Source organism: Diadema antillarum, unplaced genomic scaffold (genome assembly GCF_040938485.1).
Source record: "Diadema antillarum isolate AM-2024a unplaced genomic scaffold, OU_Dant_1.0 scf00000073, whole genome shotgun sequence".
Taxonomy (NCBI): Eukaryota; Metazoa; Echinodermata; class Echinoidea; order Diadematoida; family Diadematidae; genus Diadema; species Diadema antillarum.
The window spans coordinates 1768796-1785063 of record NW_027270962.1 but is presented as its reverse complement, the minus strand read 5'-3'; the positions used below and the strand labels follow the sequence as shown (position 1 = coordinate 1785063).

General features: G+C 35.1%; 1 protein-coding gene across 1 annotated transcript; it reads right to left on the bottom strand.

Moving 5' to 3' along the window:
* Positions 1-188: 188 nt before the first annotated feature.
* Positions 189-10923, bottom strand: LOC139717251 (uncharacterized). The gene is made up of 7 exons (XM_071628750.1): positions 9781-10923; positions 8363-8524; positions 7635-7817; positions 6272-6454; positions 3657-3827; positions 2917-2983; positions 189-340 (listed from the first exon to the last, which is right to left on the bottom strand). The coding sequence occupies exons 1-7, from the start codon at positions 10513-10515 to the stop codon at positions 330-332; spliced, it is 1512 nt and encodes a 503-aa protein (XP_071484851.1). The 5' UTR covers positions 10516-10923; the 3' UTR covers positions 189-329.
* Between the last annotated feature and the right edge of the window lie 5345 nt (positions 10924-16268).

The window sequence follows — 16268 nt, the reverse complement described above, 5'->3', positions numbered from 1 at the left end:
TTCAACAATATTAAGTAGAGACAGGGAGAAAGAGAGAGAAAAAAATATTGGGCAGTTGCTTAGGCTACAGCAGTTATACATCAAGAGCTCGTTTGAAACTGGACATAGAGAGCTTACATTTCAAATCATAAGTTAACCTATTCCAACACTGGACTCCTCTAAAGGAAAGAGTTCTTTTTTCCGACTTCTGTATTTACCTTACACAATATAAATTTCTTCACGTAGCAGCTGATTTTCAGTTCGGTTCGGGTTCCTCCTGAGGTGGTATACATCCTTGTGCGGAACCCTTGCCTTCCCCATGACTTCTGTCACTTTCTGGACGGTGGCTACTACTGCATCTCTGTGTTATGTTGGAGAGTGAAAAGGAACTCATGAAATGAATACCCAATATAATAAGTGATTGAACAGATACTGAAATGTGCAGATGGATTTTGATAGACGGAAAATCTATTTTACAGTAAAGATAATGCATTCACGCTTGAAAGGTGTAAGGATTTCCATTAGAGAGTGATAGCAAATTAGGTGACAAGATTTTATGTCTAAGCAGTTGTTCTTCTGTCAACCTGTATTACTCTACGTATCTCACATTCAATAAACATGATAAATATCCATATTTCATACCGCATTGATACAGCACGCACACACATATGAACAAACATACACACACACACACACACACACTATCATTAGGGTTGTTGTTTTTTTTTCAATTCAAATTTGTTTTCACTTACAAAGCACACAACATACATTAAATATTTTTTGGCAATAAACAATGAAAATGAAAGATGAAAAGAACTGAGTACATTAATATACATACTATAATGTTATAAAAGCAAAAGTTGCAATGGATAAAGTTGTATAACATGGCTGATGGAAGAGTGAGGGATATAGAGATATGCTACTGCAAACCCAAATCAATGACTTTCGTACAGTCTTGATATTCACAGAAAATACACCAGAAAAGGATACTGCCAAGGCAAGATAATACTACATTCATGCTCACTCTTTCATGAGCAGTACCTCAAAGAAGTCTTGAAGAGTTTGTTTGCAAAAACCGATAAGTCCATTTTTGAAGATTTTGAAGTACGGGCTCTGTCATAAAGTACAAAATAATACCTTTTAAATGATATATTGGTCATTACGTATAAAGGTACATTTTTGAAGTTATGGTCAAAAGAAGCACAAATTTTCTTATTATTCTCTTTATTTTTCTTGATCTTTAATCGCAAATATCTCCATTTGGCAAATATGGACTTATCGGTTTTTGCGAACAAACACTTCTCTTGTAGGCCAATTGTTTGTCTCCAAATACATTAATGTTATTCAAATTTCATCACAAAAGTTTTCTTTCGTTTTGTTTGTTGAGGATTCTTGATCTCATTCAGACCCCACTAATTAAATCAAATCAGAAATAATGAATAATAAAATATTTCATGTTTAGAAAAAAATATATATTATCTTTGAAAGCGAAGAAACACACCTAAATACATGTGGTTTAGTACGATTATCGCTCCTCCAGAAAATATTTGTTTTGGTAATTATGTAAAAAGAAAAATACAAAATGTAAATAGATGCGATTACACTCTTGAACACATTCGGCACTTTTTCCGTCACACACAGCTTAAACGTCCATTTGGAAAACACTTCTAGGTCGTATGCATCACAATGTCATGTTTGCATACACCCACTCACACGCATTCATATACTCGCATTCGATTATTTTTGTACGTCAATAATACAAAGTGTTACTGTTTTGCAATAATCATTGTAACTCACCTATGTTTGTTTCTTTGTTTTTATGAACACAAAGCGGAAATTAATTCAAGTCAATCAAACTAAATTATCAAGCAACCAATCTAGGAAGGAATACACGTATGTAAACCCAGATCATTATGTATCATTTGCTAGTCTTGATATTCAACCAAGAACATGCTGCAACTGTACGCTCTTGAGGTAAGTGTTGTTGAGAAAAAAAAAAGTTGCTTTCCAATTAAAGAGTACTCACTTATATTCAAGTCACAAATTGTGCAATTAATATCATTAAGTATTTATGATAACGGAAAACGAGGTACTAACGAAACGGTGACACCGCGTAGGCATGAGTTGAGGTATACATTTTCAATGACTGAAAACTAGAACATGGGTCTGGCTGTCAGTTTACACTTAAAACAGAAGATCTTCATTTCACGAGAATGCTTAATGTAAGTAAAAAAATAACCACACTTCGCTCAACAGTAAGATTATTCTTCATATTTTTCTCTGTCTCTACTGTACAAAGGTATTAGTGATAACTTTATCGTTCAATCCACTAATTATTGCTGATTGATGTGAAAAGAACAATATTTATAATGGTGTCACAATCCTTTACTTTCTGATGGATAAAAAGAAAACATGGTTTCATATTATTGCATCAATGTGAAAACAAATCAAATGCCATTATTAATTCATAAAGGATAGAAATCGATATTGATAATAACGATAACTACTACAAATGCTGCAGGATGAATTTTAATTATGATATATTCCAAACGTCTGAAAACTTTCTTAGTATTAAGCAGTGATTAATGGAATTGATTCTGTAAAAAAGGATATCGTCATTACAATGTAATTGGCAGTGTGCTATGTCATATTCCTATTATTATGATTTTTACGGCCAAAACATGGCTACCAATAGTGCGTTAAAATTTCTAATAGGTATATATTTTGTAGTACGTGCAGCGTTTATAAGTAATAGTTTTTCTGTTTTTTTTTCTTTGATTATTGTTTCGAACTGGCTTATCCAATAAGTAATGCTATCTCGTCAACAGAGCTTATACTCTACAATCAAATATAATTTCTTCTACGTATATTCATGTATCACTTTATATGCATTATACATGTGCATATATATCAATCTTAAAATGACAACATGTATACCTGTGTCGCATTGAATATCAACGAGCAACTCGCGTAATCGCTTCCCATTGATGGTTATAGTCTCCACCTGTAGTATGATAAACAGAGTGAAATGAATACGAATGACATTTCATATTCAATTTCAATCGATTCCCATGTGCTTTAAAATAAATTGATCCATGACATCATATCGTGCACATAAGTTTCACGCATAAGATGTAATGCACTTTAATAGCGTTACATGTTTTTGCTGATAAGAAATGTTACAGCTAGTTGCAGAATTTTGAGCTGATACTTAGAGTGCATTGAGAGCTGAATGTCAGAGAACAAATTCTACGTGATTACAATTTCAATATTTGAAAAAAAAAAATGATAAAGACGTCTCTCATATTTCATTATTTTCCCAAGTTTCTTAATACAATTTTGCCAGCATTAAGAGTGGAAATATCTTCATATTGTATCTATCCGGATTGTTGGATATCGAAAAACATTGCCCTCACAGCAAAGACTGCACTTGTGCAAGAGATTCTGATACACACACAAACACACACGCGCGCACACATACACACGTTTAAATATATATATATATATATATATATATATATATATATATTTATATATATATATATATATATATTTATATATATATATATATATTTATATATATATATATATATTTATATATATACATATGTATATATTATGTATATACAAATATATATATTGAGATATACATATCATATGCAATGTCGAATACGTACATTCAAGCGCTGTCTATGAGAAGCAAGTGTCGTAAAGAATATACTAGGCAAGTTATCGCACTGAAGATGCGCTTGTTGAAGGTGAGGTAAACCATATAGAAATTCAGCTAAGTGTGCAGCTGATGGTTCTGAAATCCAAGTTTTGGAAAACCACAAGTTAAGTTGGCGGATCTGGAAGAACAAAAGAAAAACAAGAGAAATTTCCAAGGGTGTGAATCTATTACAAAAACAAACTAAAATGTTTGCCAAAGAGAAACACACAGAAAGAGATATGATGTCGAAAGAGATAGTGATATGACTGCTGCTATCATCGGCTATTCCTCTCTCTCTCTCTCTTTCTTCTTCGTCTTCTTCTTCTTCTTACGGGTGAAAGATCTGAGTCATTCTGATATTGTGGTATCTTTTCATACTATGATTCAATGGTGACACAAATGCTTAAAACGCTTACATGCAAACGGAAGTACGATCTAAAGAGACAACCAACAATTCACACAGACTTGTTATAATGTCACGTATTGTTACATTTGATACTTTATATTCCTTGCGTATGATAATAATAATACCAATGATAACAGTATAATGACAACTATAATGATAATAATATTAATTAATTTTTCCTTCTATTAGATACCACTGAATTATTTTCTTAATTTGTACTCCACCTTCTTTGCCATTGATTTAGCCTACTTTCATTCTCAAAGACGTATCTGACATCATATTTTTATGAAAACTTGTGTCAGTTTGATGCAGCTGCAGTAGGAGCAGCCGGGAACGGCCAGGTTCCTCCTGTATCCCTGATGGCAAACAATCAGTGGTGCCCCTGTAGCAACTGTGAGCCAGTAGACTCAGCAATGCAGGACAGATGCTGCCATAAATGACACACTGCGAGAGATTTGTTTTGTCTGCTCCAATATGTGTTCAAAACCTTTATTCTCCTTTCAGTTCCATTTTTGTTCGTATGTCGCATACAGGAGCGGATCCAGGAATTCGGTAAAGAGAGAGTGCCTTTACAAAATTTAAGGGGGTCTCGTTCGTGCCCCACCCCTTTTGTTTTCTTTGTTTTCTTATGTTTTAACAAGAAATAAAGAGGGCGCCCTGCGTACCCCTGCAAGAATCCGCCACTGGCATATGAATAGTTATAGTTCGAATCATACTTGGTTACAAACCTTACAACCATTAGGCTGTGCAACTCGGAGAACAGACGTTTAGTAATTACAATCTGACTGGTTTAAATCCTCTGGCCTGCCGGTTGAAATCCTACGACCATTCCATCATGCATACATGGATGTACTTCCTGTATACTTGTCCGTTATATGTCCCTTTGGTCCGCCAAACAAGCTCTTGGACTTATTATACCCAGGCATTCCCCCTGATCAGTTGCCAGCTATCCCCTTTAACCCTAAAAAGACTGGGGGGGGGGGGGCCTAAAAGGCCCCCCCCCCCCGACATTTCGCGCAATTACTCTGCAACGCGCAATGCTCTTGCCCGCTGACTTTTTTCTTTCGAGTTTCCCGCACATTTTGACACCAAATTTGTGACGCCCGGGGGTACGGTTCTGAAGTTACATAACTTTTTGTACATGCATGTGAGGCCGAAAATGGCTCAAAAATGTGATTTTGTGTACAAAGTCAATGCAAATTGAGTTTTTTCACATGGTTCATATAAATATGCTTATTTTTACTCTCAATGGCTAAAATTAGTTTGTTTTAGGAATATTATGCTTCAAAAAGTGTCTGCCACAAGTTTTGTTAAAAAAACAACAAAAAACAAAAGGTCGAAAAAACAAAGAAATACATAAGAAATTCATAAAACAATAAAATAGATAAGAAATTAATTTTGATACCGAATTTTTTTTAAGTTTATTTGCTAAGAATGCCACAAAGAATAATTAGACCAAAGATGGGCATTTTCGGAGCTTTATTTACTGATTTAGATCAAAGAGTCTGATTTCTTGCATAAATTAGCATTATTAATTAAAATAAAATAAAAGAAGACTATTTTGTAAAATTTGAATATACGATCTTGTAGATTACATCGCACACTACCATTGTGCAAATTTCCGCGGCGAACGCGCGATCCACGGCCGAGATCTTAAGGGGGGCCTTTAGCCCCCCCCCCCCCCCCCCCCCCCAGTCTTTCGAGCTACCAAAATAGCCCAGTCTTTTTAGGGTTAAGGCTTTGCAAATAAGTCCAAGGGCTTGTCTCTTATATACCTATATTCTTAACCCGTTCCATACGGGTACCTGGTGGCCTGTGTTTTAAATCTTTGAGGATTTCAGAATTTAGTATCGAACGAGTTAATAAGTTAAAATCAGATCCCACTTGCATGCATGATACACTGTACCAGTTCGCCAGTACAAAAGCCATCGGCCAGTTTCGTCCAGAGTGCAGAGCAAACATTTCCACAGACCTAATAACAACACTTGACGGTGACTTGCACTCAGCACTCTCAACCTTCTTGCTCAGTTTGTTCTTTTCTACAAAATCCAGTATAATAGTACAAATAGTATGGCTAACATGCCTTTTTTTTTCTTTCTTATAGCATTCCAGCTGATATGTAAGAATTAATGTCATAGTCAAACAAATGTTGTGTAAATCATTAAAATGTGACTTACCTGGCAGAATTGCGCTTCGTTGCTGGCTGTCGAAAGGAAATCTTCGGGCAAGAAAGAGCATCTCATACTGAAGCGCGAAAGATTCCGCATTGCACACACCCATAGGGCTAAGTCCCTTCCTGTCGAAGATTTATATTGAGAATTGGCATCCAAGCTTTCAACACACAACAGCAGATCTCTGATCTGGAGGGGAAAAACACACATACAAACAAACCAAACGTAACATAACGTGAATGTCAGCAAAATCAATGTTTACTGTCACTTCCGAGGCTAATGTAACGTGTATCACAAAAGAAAATAAAATAAAAAGTAGCACGCACTGATTTTGTGTGAGGATTCAAAGTCGGTGAAAAGGGTAAACATAATTATGAATCTTGATTTTTCATATTTTCTGAAAAAAGGCACTATGCTAAAATATGGAATCAATAAATGAACGGGAAATTTAGTTTTAGAACACTTTTTGTAGACTAGTGTGATCAGAGTGTCTAATACTTCCCTTTCACTTTTTTTATTAGAAAAATCCTTTACACACTTTTCACTAAACTTAGAGCTAACAATTTTTGAAAAGATGATGCCAATACTTTGAAAGTTAGCATCAGTCAGAAAGATAATTGTGTTGATAGAGCACGATTGATTTTAAGTTAGTTCAATAATCCGTTCACTGTTTTTGCTATGAAATTTTACATCCTGATTTGTGTCCCATGCATTCTTTGCACACAGCACAGCTCACGGTCAGATCAATACAACTAGCTCTTGAATAGACCATACTCCACAGCCTCTTTTCTCTGTGCACACTTTTCCATATTTAAGCAATAGTGTAATTGAGATAACGGTTATTTTAAGTGACTGTAGGATTTTTACAGAGTAAAAATCACATACCTGGCAGGTTGACAAAATTTTAGCCTGGTAAGCGAATCAAAATTTGGTAATTTTTGGTAAATTTGTGGTGATTTTGAGACCAATAACCAAAAACTACAGTAACTGAAAACGAAACCGCAATTTGCTCAAAGTTCTCCCCTTATTTTCACCAGGTACAGAAACAAAACAGGTGTGCCGTATATCACTCAATACACATAAACAACCATAGATCCATACACATCGCACACATTTTGCCTTTAGTGGGTGTAACTACGGCGCGCCGTAAATTACACCGAGACTCGCGAAGAGTTTGAGGACGATTTATTGACATCATTATGTCTTGATATTGAAGCCTTTACTACGCTTTTCCAAATTTGGTGATTTTTAATGATTTTGTGGTGTGTGTGTTTTTTTTTCACATGCCTTCTGGGGATCTTGCTCTGTTTGGACGTGGCAACGCTGCTCAGCTCAGTAAATGCCCCAGAGTAACAAAATAATGGTATACCTGGCAGCGTGATGCTGATGCTGCGGCTGTTGAGAGGAAATCGCTGGGGAAGCAGGGCCACGTCAGACTAAAGCTCCACAGACTTGGCATAGCACACACCCACTGGGCCAAGTCACCTTCTATTGAGGATTGATATTGATAATCGCCATCGCGGCTGCTCCACCCAAACGTCAAGTCTTGAATCTGTAGAACAACAAGCAAAAAGAAAAAAAAAAGATAAATAAAATAAAACAAAATATCGGTATTAAACAACAAGAAAACAAGACATGAGATAATGTCAAGAACTAATGATTGAACACAATCAAAAATGATAAAGAAGAATAAAAAATAAATCCCTTGAACGCGTATGATAGGACATACGTGTATTTCAAAGCATAGACACATCATCAACAATTTTTTTCCTCAATTTTGGTTTGATTTTGGTTTTGCCCTATAGCGACGTAAATGAACCAAATAATTAGCTTTTAAAAGTAGCCACAATAAAAATCATGGGCAAACATACTTGAGTAGAATTCGAAGCAACGACCTCCTGGCCACCAGAAATACCCCCAAAGCGACTTTTGCTATAGATCAACGAGTCTTCCGCCGACAGCTAGTGCTTCTAATCCTTACTGTTCTTATTGAAACTTATTTGCAAATATTGGCAAATATTGCCGCCCTACATCGATGTTAATGTGAATTTTGTTGTTGCTATTTCTGTTACTTGAACGCTGGAGAAAAATACTTGCCTGACACTTTGAAGCCTGTGAACTTAGTATCTTGTAGAAGTCCGTGTGTAATTCTGGGTCTTGTATTGTTACTCTGAGCGGCACACAGCTTGTACACATGGCCTCCGCCAAGTCACGGGATACAGTTCTTCCGCAGTGCGCGTTGTCAATAAATAACGATTGCTACATAAATTAATACAAACATTTATTGAAAATAATTATAAGAAATAATCGACAACACGCTGAGGTTGAAATGCATTGATGTAAAGGACAAAGATTAAAAGTTAAAGCTGAAAAGTAACAGCATTACCTATTATATGAGTATTCATGCTACATGCTTCTCTATGCATGTATTACATAATATATACATGACAAACTTGGTAGTAATTTATCAAGAGCATTTTACCAAAGATTTATATTTAAAGGCAGGTATCTTCGAGACAAGTACACTCAGATTAACAATCCCCGCGACAATCCCCCACCCCTTCCAAGAAAGTTATCCCAGGACAACTAGCCCTGAGACAACTAGTCCACTGGAAAATTAACCCCAGAAAAGTTATACTTTCAACAAACACAATCAAAGCTTAATGGAGAAAAGAATGAAGAAAAAAATAAAATCATGGAAAAAGAAGACGAACGGAAAAAAAAGTAAAAGAAGAAGTTAAAAAAGGCATAAACAATATAATGAGTGATTTGAAGAAAACAAAGCATAGATAAAAGGAGACTAACTGCATAATATGTTAGGTTATAAAACAAAATGCAATAACTGCATTAGGAATGACAGAAGTGAACATGATAGAATACTAACAACAAAAATAACTTTAAGAAAACTGAAGACAAGATACGTTTAGTAACGTCAGTATTAAGTTTTATCTATTGCTATTATAGTTATTATTATTAGAAGAAGGAAAAGAATAAGATAAAGAGAAAAGGGACATGCATGCCTAAAAAGCTCTAAAATCCTTCCTAAGTTTGATTGATCTAAGGTGCAATTAGTTTGAGATCAGTCAGTCCACAGAGAGTAGGAACTGTTTCATGAAGTCACTTTATACAATATCTTGCACCAACTTATAACCAATTTCGCACTTCTTCTACGTGCTGCAATACATATTCATGTACATGTATATGAATTTCTTTGAAGGCCCCATTCTTTCCAGTAAGACCTGATGTGAATCCATCCAAACTTTCGTTGGGTTTATTGTTTGAATTTGTTTCAATTTTGTTCTCATTTAATTCATTTCAATTCAACTTTTATTTCATTTAAGAACATAGACACTTCACTTCCTTTGGTAATAAAGGTTCATAAGCAAATCAAAGTAAACTGAAAAAAAAAGTATAAAATGAATGCGCGAACCTTGTAGTACTCGTAAGTTCTCATGTAGACTGAAATGATGAAAATGAAAAACACGTAACTTATATACCCGAGCTATTTCACTCACCGTTTGACTCCAGCGCACCAGGAACACAATTGCTGACTTTGTATGCTCAGACGTACCCCATGATAGCTTGTATTCCTTCCAATGTTCTCCCACTACTCTAGCGGCCTCCTCGGTATGGCATTCAAACGCAACGTCAACACAGAAATACTGCTTAGCAGTCATCTTCAAGTCGTTTATGATATCAAGACCAAGGTCATTCTCTAAAGCTGCAGCGAAATAAAGTAAGTAACGAAACTCTGCATGTCGATTTAGAAGTTTGTGTTTCAGCTCCTTGTAGTGGACGAGATCATCGGTGAATAAATTCTTGATATATAATCCTGCAACATATTCTTGAAACAATTTGTGCGGAAACGAAATCGTTGATACATTGGAGGATAGAATTTTGATATCTTGCCGACGGTCAGTACGGGAGAAATCTTCCTCTTTTGTCAAAACCCCGACCTTGCAGCATGTTTCCAGTGCATCACGGCAATCTTTAAATTTCTCTTCAGGGAATGAAAGTTTCCTTTCTGATAAACCAGCCATTGCTATATCACTTATATCCTGAATTGCTCTACCCGCTTCCTCTACGTATTCAAGAGTTTTCTGATTTTGTAGATTTTCACAACATTTCGAGGCGTAATGTCTCTTCAGAAAAGAGATCATTTCTCCAAAGACATTGGAGAAAGTTTGCAGCTTCTGCATTTCTGTTCGTCTTTCTTCAGTGAAATCCTTCCACAGCATGAGACACAGCATTGAGCAATATATCGGAAAAGGAGTGATGTTCGAGCGGATAATTTTATTTTCGTCTATGAAATTGATCAAGTTTTCTGCTAGAGTGTCTTTCTCTTTTACCCGAAAATACCTCCTGATATAAGCTGACGAACTCTTCTCGTTGAATCCATCGACGCTTATAAAACTGTAAGCTTCTCCAAAACTCTTGAATTCATCAGTTCTCCATGGTCGTGTGGTTACAATAACTTTGCATGACTTGTATCGCTCTAATCCTAGAATGAGAATGACCTCACTGCTGCTGTTTTCTTTGAAATTCCCGTCAAACTCGTCGAACCCATCAAACACAAGGAGAACTTGCCTAGGGTTTCTTGAGATGTATTCATCTATCGCTTTTGTTGTTGCTGTGTTTGAATTAGAGAGGCATCTCTTTACGATAACGCCAATACTTTCTTCGATCCTGACATCTCGGAGAGGAATTACTAGCACCATGTCCACATCCTGGAGAATCCTACCTTGACACCAGTCCCAGGCAATCTTAGCGCAAAGCGTTGATTTACCGACGCCTCCTTCACCCTGGACCAGAATGCGCTTGGAAAGATTTCCACTTCCGTCGTTGGTCAGAAGATCGTCGAAAGTTATTGGTGTCTTAAGCATTCTACTTTGATCGACCAGACTCAAATTGGTATAAACTTTATCTAATTCGACACGTTCCTTAGAGTTGAGTGGATCCACGGTGACATTGCGCCGTGACACACAGTAATACTCCTTCAGCTCTTTTTTGCATTGCCCTACTTGTTCCTTTGTCAGAGGCGATATGCCGGGTGATGATGCTTGGAAGAAGAATTAGAGCAGATAAACAGAAAAAGAAAGTATTCATTACATGTGAATATGTACAAATATAAGTGTTAGATGGTACAACATCTTTCGTTCTCCTATGTGTTTTCGCACTTTATTTACGAGCTTTCGACCTTAGGCCTTGTTCACGGCTGTGAATACGACAGACATATTATTTATTTATTAGGTCTTACATGTATGATCATGAAAATTTCCGTAATCAATTGTAAAGTTATTTTTCCGTGTCCATATCCGAGTATCGCATTATACACTAGGGTAGCATTTACACTATTTATGACGTATTTTAATCTTATTTATTGTATAATGTATGTTATAATATTACATTCAGAGACGTGAACAAGACCTAAAGTCGAAAGCTCGGAAATAAAGTCTGATTGGCAAAGCTACGTCACTGGATGATCTCATTGGTTCACTATTATATATCTATACTCAGCTAAAAAAGAGAGAGAGAGAGAAAAGAATGTTAACACTTTTAAGTTCATATTTCCCATAGAATATTATGCTATATATTGATGATTTATATGACAGGCTAAAGGCAATTCAATTGGCTATCAACCTGGTACGTCAATAAAAGGGACACTTTAAGCGTGAGTGAAAACAATCATTGCTCCCTTCCAAAGCACAAAAAAAAAGAAAAAGGTATTACAAAAATGGACAAGTTCTCATTCATGCGTATTACTTGTACTCTTCCATATAAAAATCATAAGAAGACAAATGCACCACAATAAGAAACACATATTAGAAAATGACTCATTGATCTCTATCTCTTTGTAACCCCCAAGATAAAGGAAGGCAAATAATGATGGAACAAACGAGGAATCTTCTGTCAAATCAAAAATTAAATTACATTTCTGAATAGGCAATGTAAACACAAGTGGAAGAAATTTGAAAGTAATTTCCAATTAAGCACATGCAGAGTTATAATTGGCTCTTGAATTTGTCTCATGAATTCTCATATTACAAAATTAAAAGAATGAAATACAAGAAATATGCCCATTTTAACACCTTTGCGGCTTGCTCCCTAAGTCATTTGAACTTGAGTTGAAGCTAAATTCTTATTTTTCCCCTTTAGTTTTCCCATCACTTTGTTCTTGTTTGAGGATACAAAGAGATACAAAGGACCGGAAACCTATTTTTTGCTATTCATTAATGTCTCTCATTGGGTCTTTTGTTATAATTGCTATCTTAAAGAATCGTTGCCAATGAATGACTAAATGTCACATTCTGCAAATGTTTACTTTTGTGCCTTGGAAGGAAAATACGATTGTGTTCACTTTTGCGTAAAATTTCCCTTTGTATTTAGCCTACCAGGACAATATCAAATGAAAACTTTTAATATGGAAAATGACAAAGAAAATCTTATCAAAATCCTCTGTGAAAAATGATATTGCACTGAAATTTTTTTTTCTCGATATATATATGTTATAAAGAGAGATAAAAAGAATTCGAAAGTTTAATCCCAAAACAATATATACGTTCAAACCAAGCGACAAATATAAGTAGCTTTTCCTCGTGCAGTTAGACAAGAAAGACTAGAATTGTTGAAACATTGACACAAATTAGTTACCTTTACCGGTAACCCTCATAAAGGATACAATTCAAATCAGACAAAATAAATTTTAAAGCGTCATGATTTCTGGGTTTTTGTTTGTTTGTTTTTTGAGCCGGAGGTAGAATTTTTCACCTCGAGCTAAATTGTTTCCATGCCCCAATTTATCTGTAAAAACATAGAAATTATATTTGTTTAGAAGATAATATTATAAGCACCTTGTCCCACATGACATTTTATTTTACATAATCACCATGGCTTACAATCATTTCAGTGTTTTCCTTTCTTTCTTCGTATTCAGTACGTTGTATATAAGTATTATATCATATAAATGTGCAAATTATACGATGATTATCAAGTTATATCATTTTATGCTAACATTACGATTCAAGCATATTTCAAAGTTGTTCTATCAAGTTAAGTTTTGTGTAATGTCTGAAGATTAAGTCCATTTCAGGCACTCTTAGCTGTTGACGGCGATGGAATTAACCTTTACTTTTATGTAATGATACTTAACAAAATGTTTTCTACCGAAAACGTTTGTTTCTGTCTTCGAATTGACTGAGTTTTTATCTTTATTGGCAAATATCAGGGATAACAATGCATTGTCTTTGCACCAACTGGTAAATATCAAGTCAATGTGTGCGTATAGTGAAAAAAAAATACTGGGATGTTAATCTAAATAAAAAAATAAGAGCTTAGCTATTTGATTTTTTTTTCATACTCAGCATAAATTCTTTTTCTTCATCAACTCCCTCTGGTCTGTGTGGTCTCCGCCAACAGGGATTCCAGCCACATCCTGGGAAACATAACAATTGAAAAATGTTAACAGCAGCAATACTTACAATCATATTCAATGCGTATGTAGGTATATAAATGTATATGAAGAATTTGTTCGCAAAAAACGATAAGTCCATTTTTCCAAATGGAAATATTTGTTATTAAAGGTCAAGAGAAATAAAGAGAATGATAAGAACATTTTTGCTTCTTTTGACCATAACTTCAAAAATGTACCTTTATAATTGTAGTGACCAATATGTCATTTAAAATGTATTATTTTGTACTTTATGACCGAGGCCGTACTTCAAAATCTTCAAAAATGGACTTATCGTTTTTTGCGAACAAACTCTTCATATATTTATATATGCATTGTTAAAACTGTGTACCTGCATTTAATAGAGAAAGTAGAGATTACAGCACAGTGGAGTAGGGGACGATATCTTACATCAGTACTTATAGCCAAAGTTTTTTATGTTCATTTGGTGAACTGAAACGTTCTTCTTGTCTTCATGTCAAACCTGAATAAGTATTTGATCTCTTAAAAAAAAAAAAAATGTTTTTCACATCTTACGGGGTCTAGGCCATAGTTCTTACCTAAAGCAATTTTCTCACATATTGAAAAATTGATACAAAATTAAAAAAAATCAAATTCCTAAGAACGAATATTTAAATCATATACCCAAAAACACTTTCACCAGTCATACCTTTTCAAGTGAACTACAGAAATTTCGAATTCTGTCGCAAACCGCATGTTTTCCTATTATAGCACGTTCGATTCCGCAATACGAAATGCTGCTCTAAAAATGGAATCACTGGAATCACTCGCTGTTTGTTTAAATGCAACGACTGATACGGTGCTTATGTAGATCGAATGTAATTTATATCCATAATAATGGTAAGCAAAGGTGCCCCCATAGAAAATCAAGGCATGTATTAAAATATTTTTTTAAGTCGTTACCATTTCGCGGCAGGTAGTGAGGGTAGTATCTTTGAAGAAACTTTCCAACAAGGAGAAACAGGGCTGCTAGTGTAACAGGTATACCAATGACTAGTCCAATGATAAGAACCAAATAACGAGGTTTTCCTGAAATTTGAAATAGACACAGATGGGAACACGTTTTTATTTGTTATTACATTTTGAAGACGGTAAAAAAAAATTATATCATTTAACTAAATGTCTGTTGTGATGGAGCTACAGAAGTTGATGATGGCGTGGATAAAACCGTCGTGAACAGTATTCTGACAAAATTATATAGATGAGATAAAACATTTCGAACGGGTGTGAAATATCGCTTTCTTTACCTATAATCAAGTTCATAAAAAAGAAGAAATTGTAAAAGCTTCCTATGTGCATATTATGTTTAAACGGTAAAACAAAAAATGAAACATTTTGCCCAACCAAGAACTTACCTCACTAATACTTACAGGAGTACCCAATCAATTGAAGCTTCCGTATAACAAATCTGAATTACAACATGTGTTTAAAGCATTTTACTTCTATTATCCTACAGAAATATGAGATAGCCAATGCGTAACAAAACCTGGTATGCTAGGCAGGACGGTGATTCCAACGGTCGATGTTCCATTCAGCGAGTCACCGGCAGCCATGCACGTGAAGGTTTGCTCTGTCTCGTCGCTGGCCGAAACAGTGATTGTTTCGAACCTCTCGTACGTGTTGTCAGATAGTGTTTTCTGGTCGGATACCACCGAATTCACTTTCTTTCCCGACTCATCGGTCCATAGCATGGAAATGTTAGGCTTGAATCCACTGACGACACACGTTAGAGTAATGGAAGGATCATCGGATGGAGGTTGATAAGAACACAGGCTTTGATGAGACTGGGTCTCATCATCGCATTCCTCGATTGCATGTTTTGATGCCTTTGCTATATAGAGATACATGAAATTAAACACGAAATGACACATGTTCTATATTCAAAATGGTTCATTCGCTCAGCAAGTAACAGAAAGAACATCAGTATTTCATATATATATAATCAGGCCCTATATTATTTTATCAATGCCCACTGATATGGAATTCAGTACCAGACGATAATTATTTGTAGTACTACCTCTTTCAATGTATTCAAACGTAATCTTAAGAATTTTATAGAAACTTATCATAAATGATTCATAACTTCTCGACATGCTTGGTTGGCATTATTTCATCTACTTATGATTCATTTTGTTTTTGTTTTATCTCTGTTATGTAAATGTCGTGCTCGTGTATCATTGATGTAGATTTTTTTTTGGTTCGTTTTCTGTTCTTTCATCTGTATATTTTTTAATCTCTTTGTTTAAGAAATATGAAAATCATTACCATTAATGCATTTTTTAAATTGCTTACCTACGTAGGCCAGATTCTAAGGAAACTTTGGTTTTTCATTGCTGTTTCCCTTCAGCTCATCATTATGTATTCCATATATCTGTCTATACGCTGTGATTATTTATCATTGTCCCTTTGATTTTTTTTTAACGCTAAACAAATTACATCCAATTCAATATTCATTATGACCTCCCTCTTGGGACATTCAATTTTAGCTCCCTCGTGGAAACTCTATATTTCATAACAATGTGAATAGTAATATTC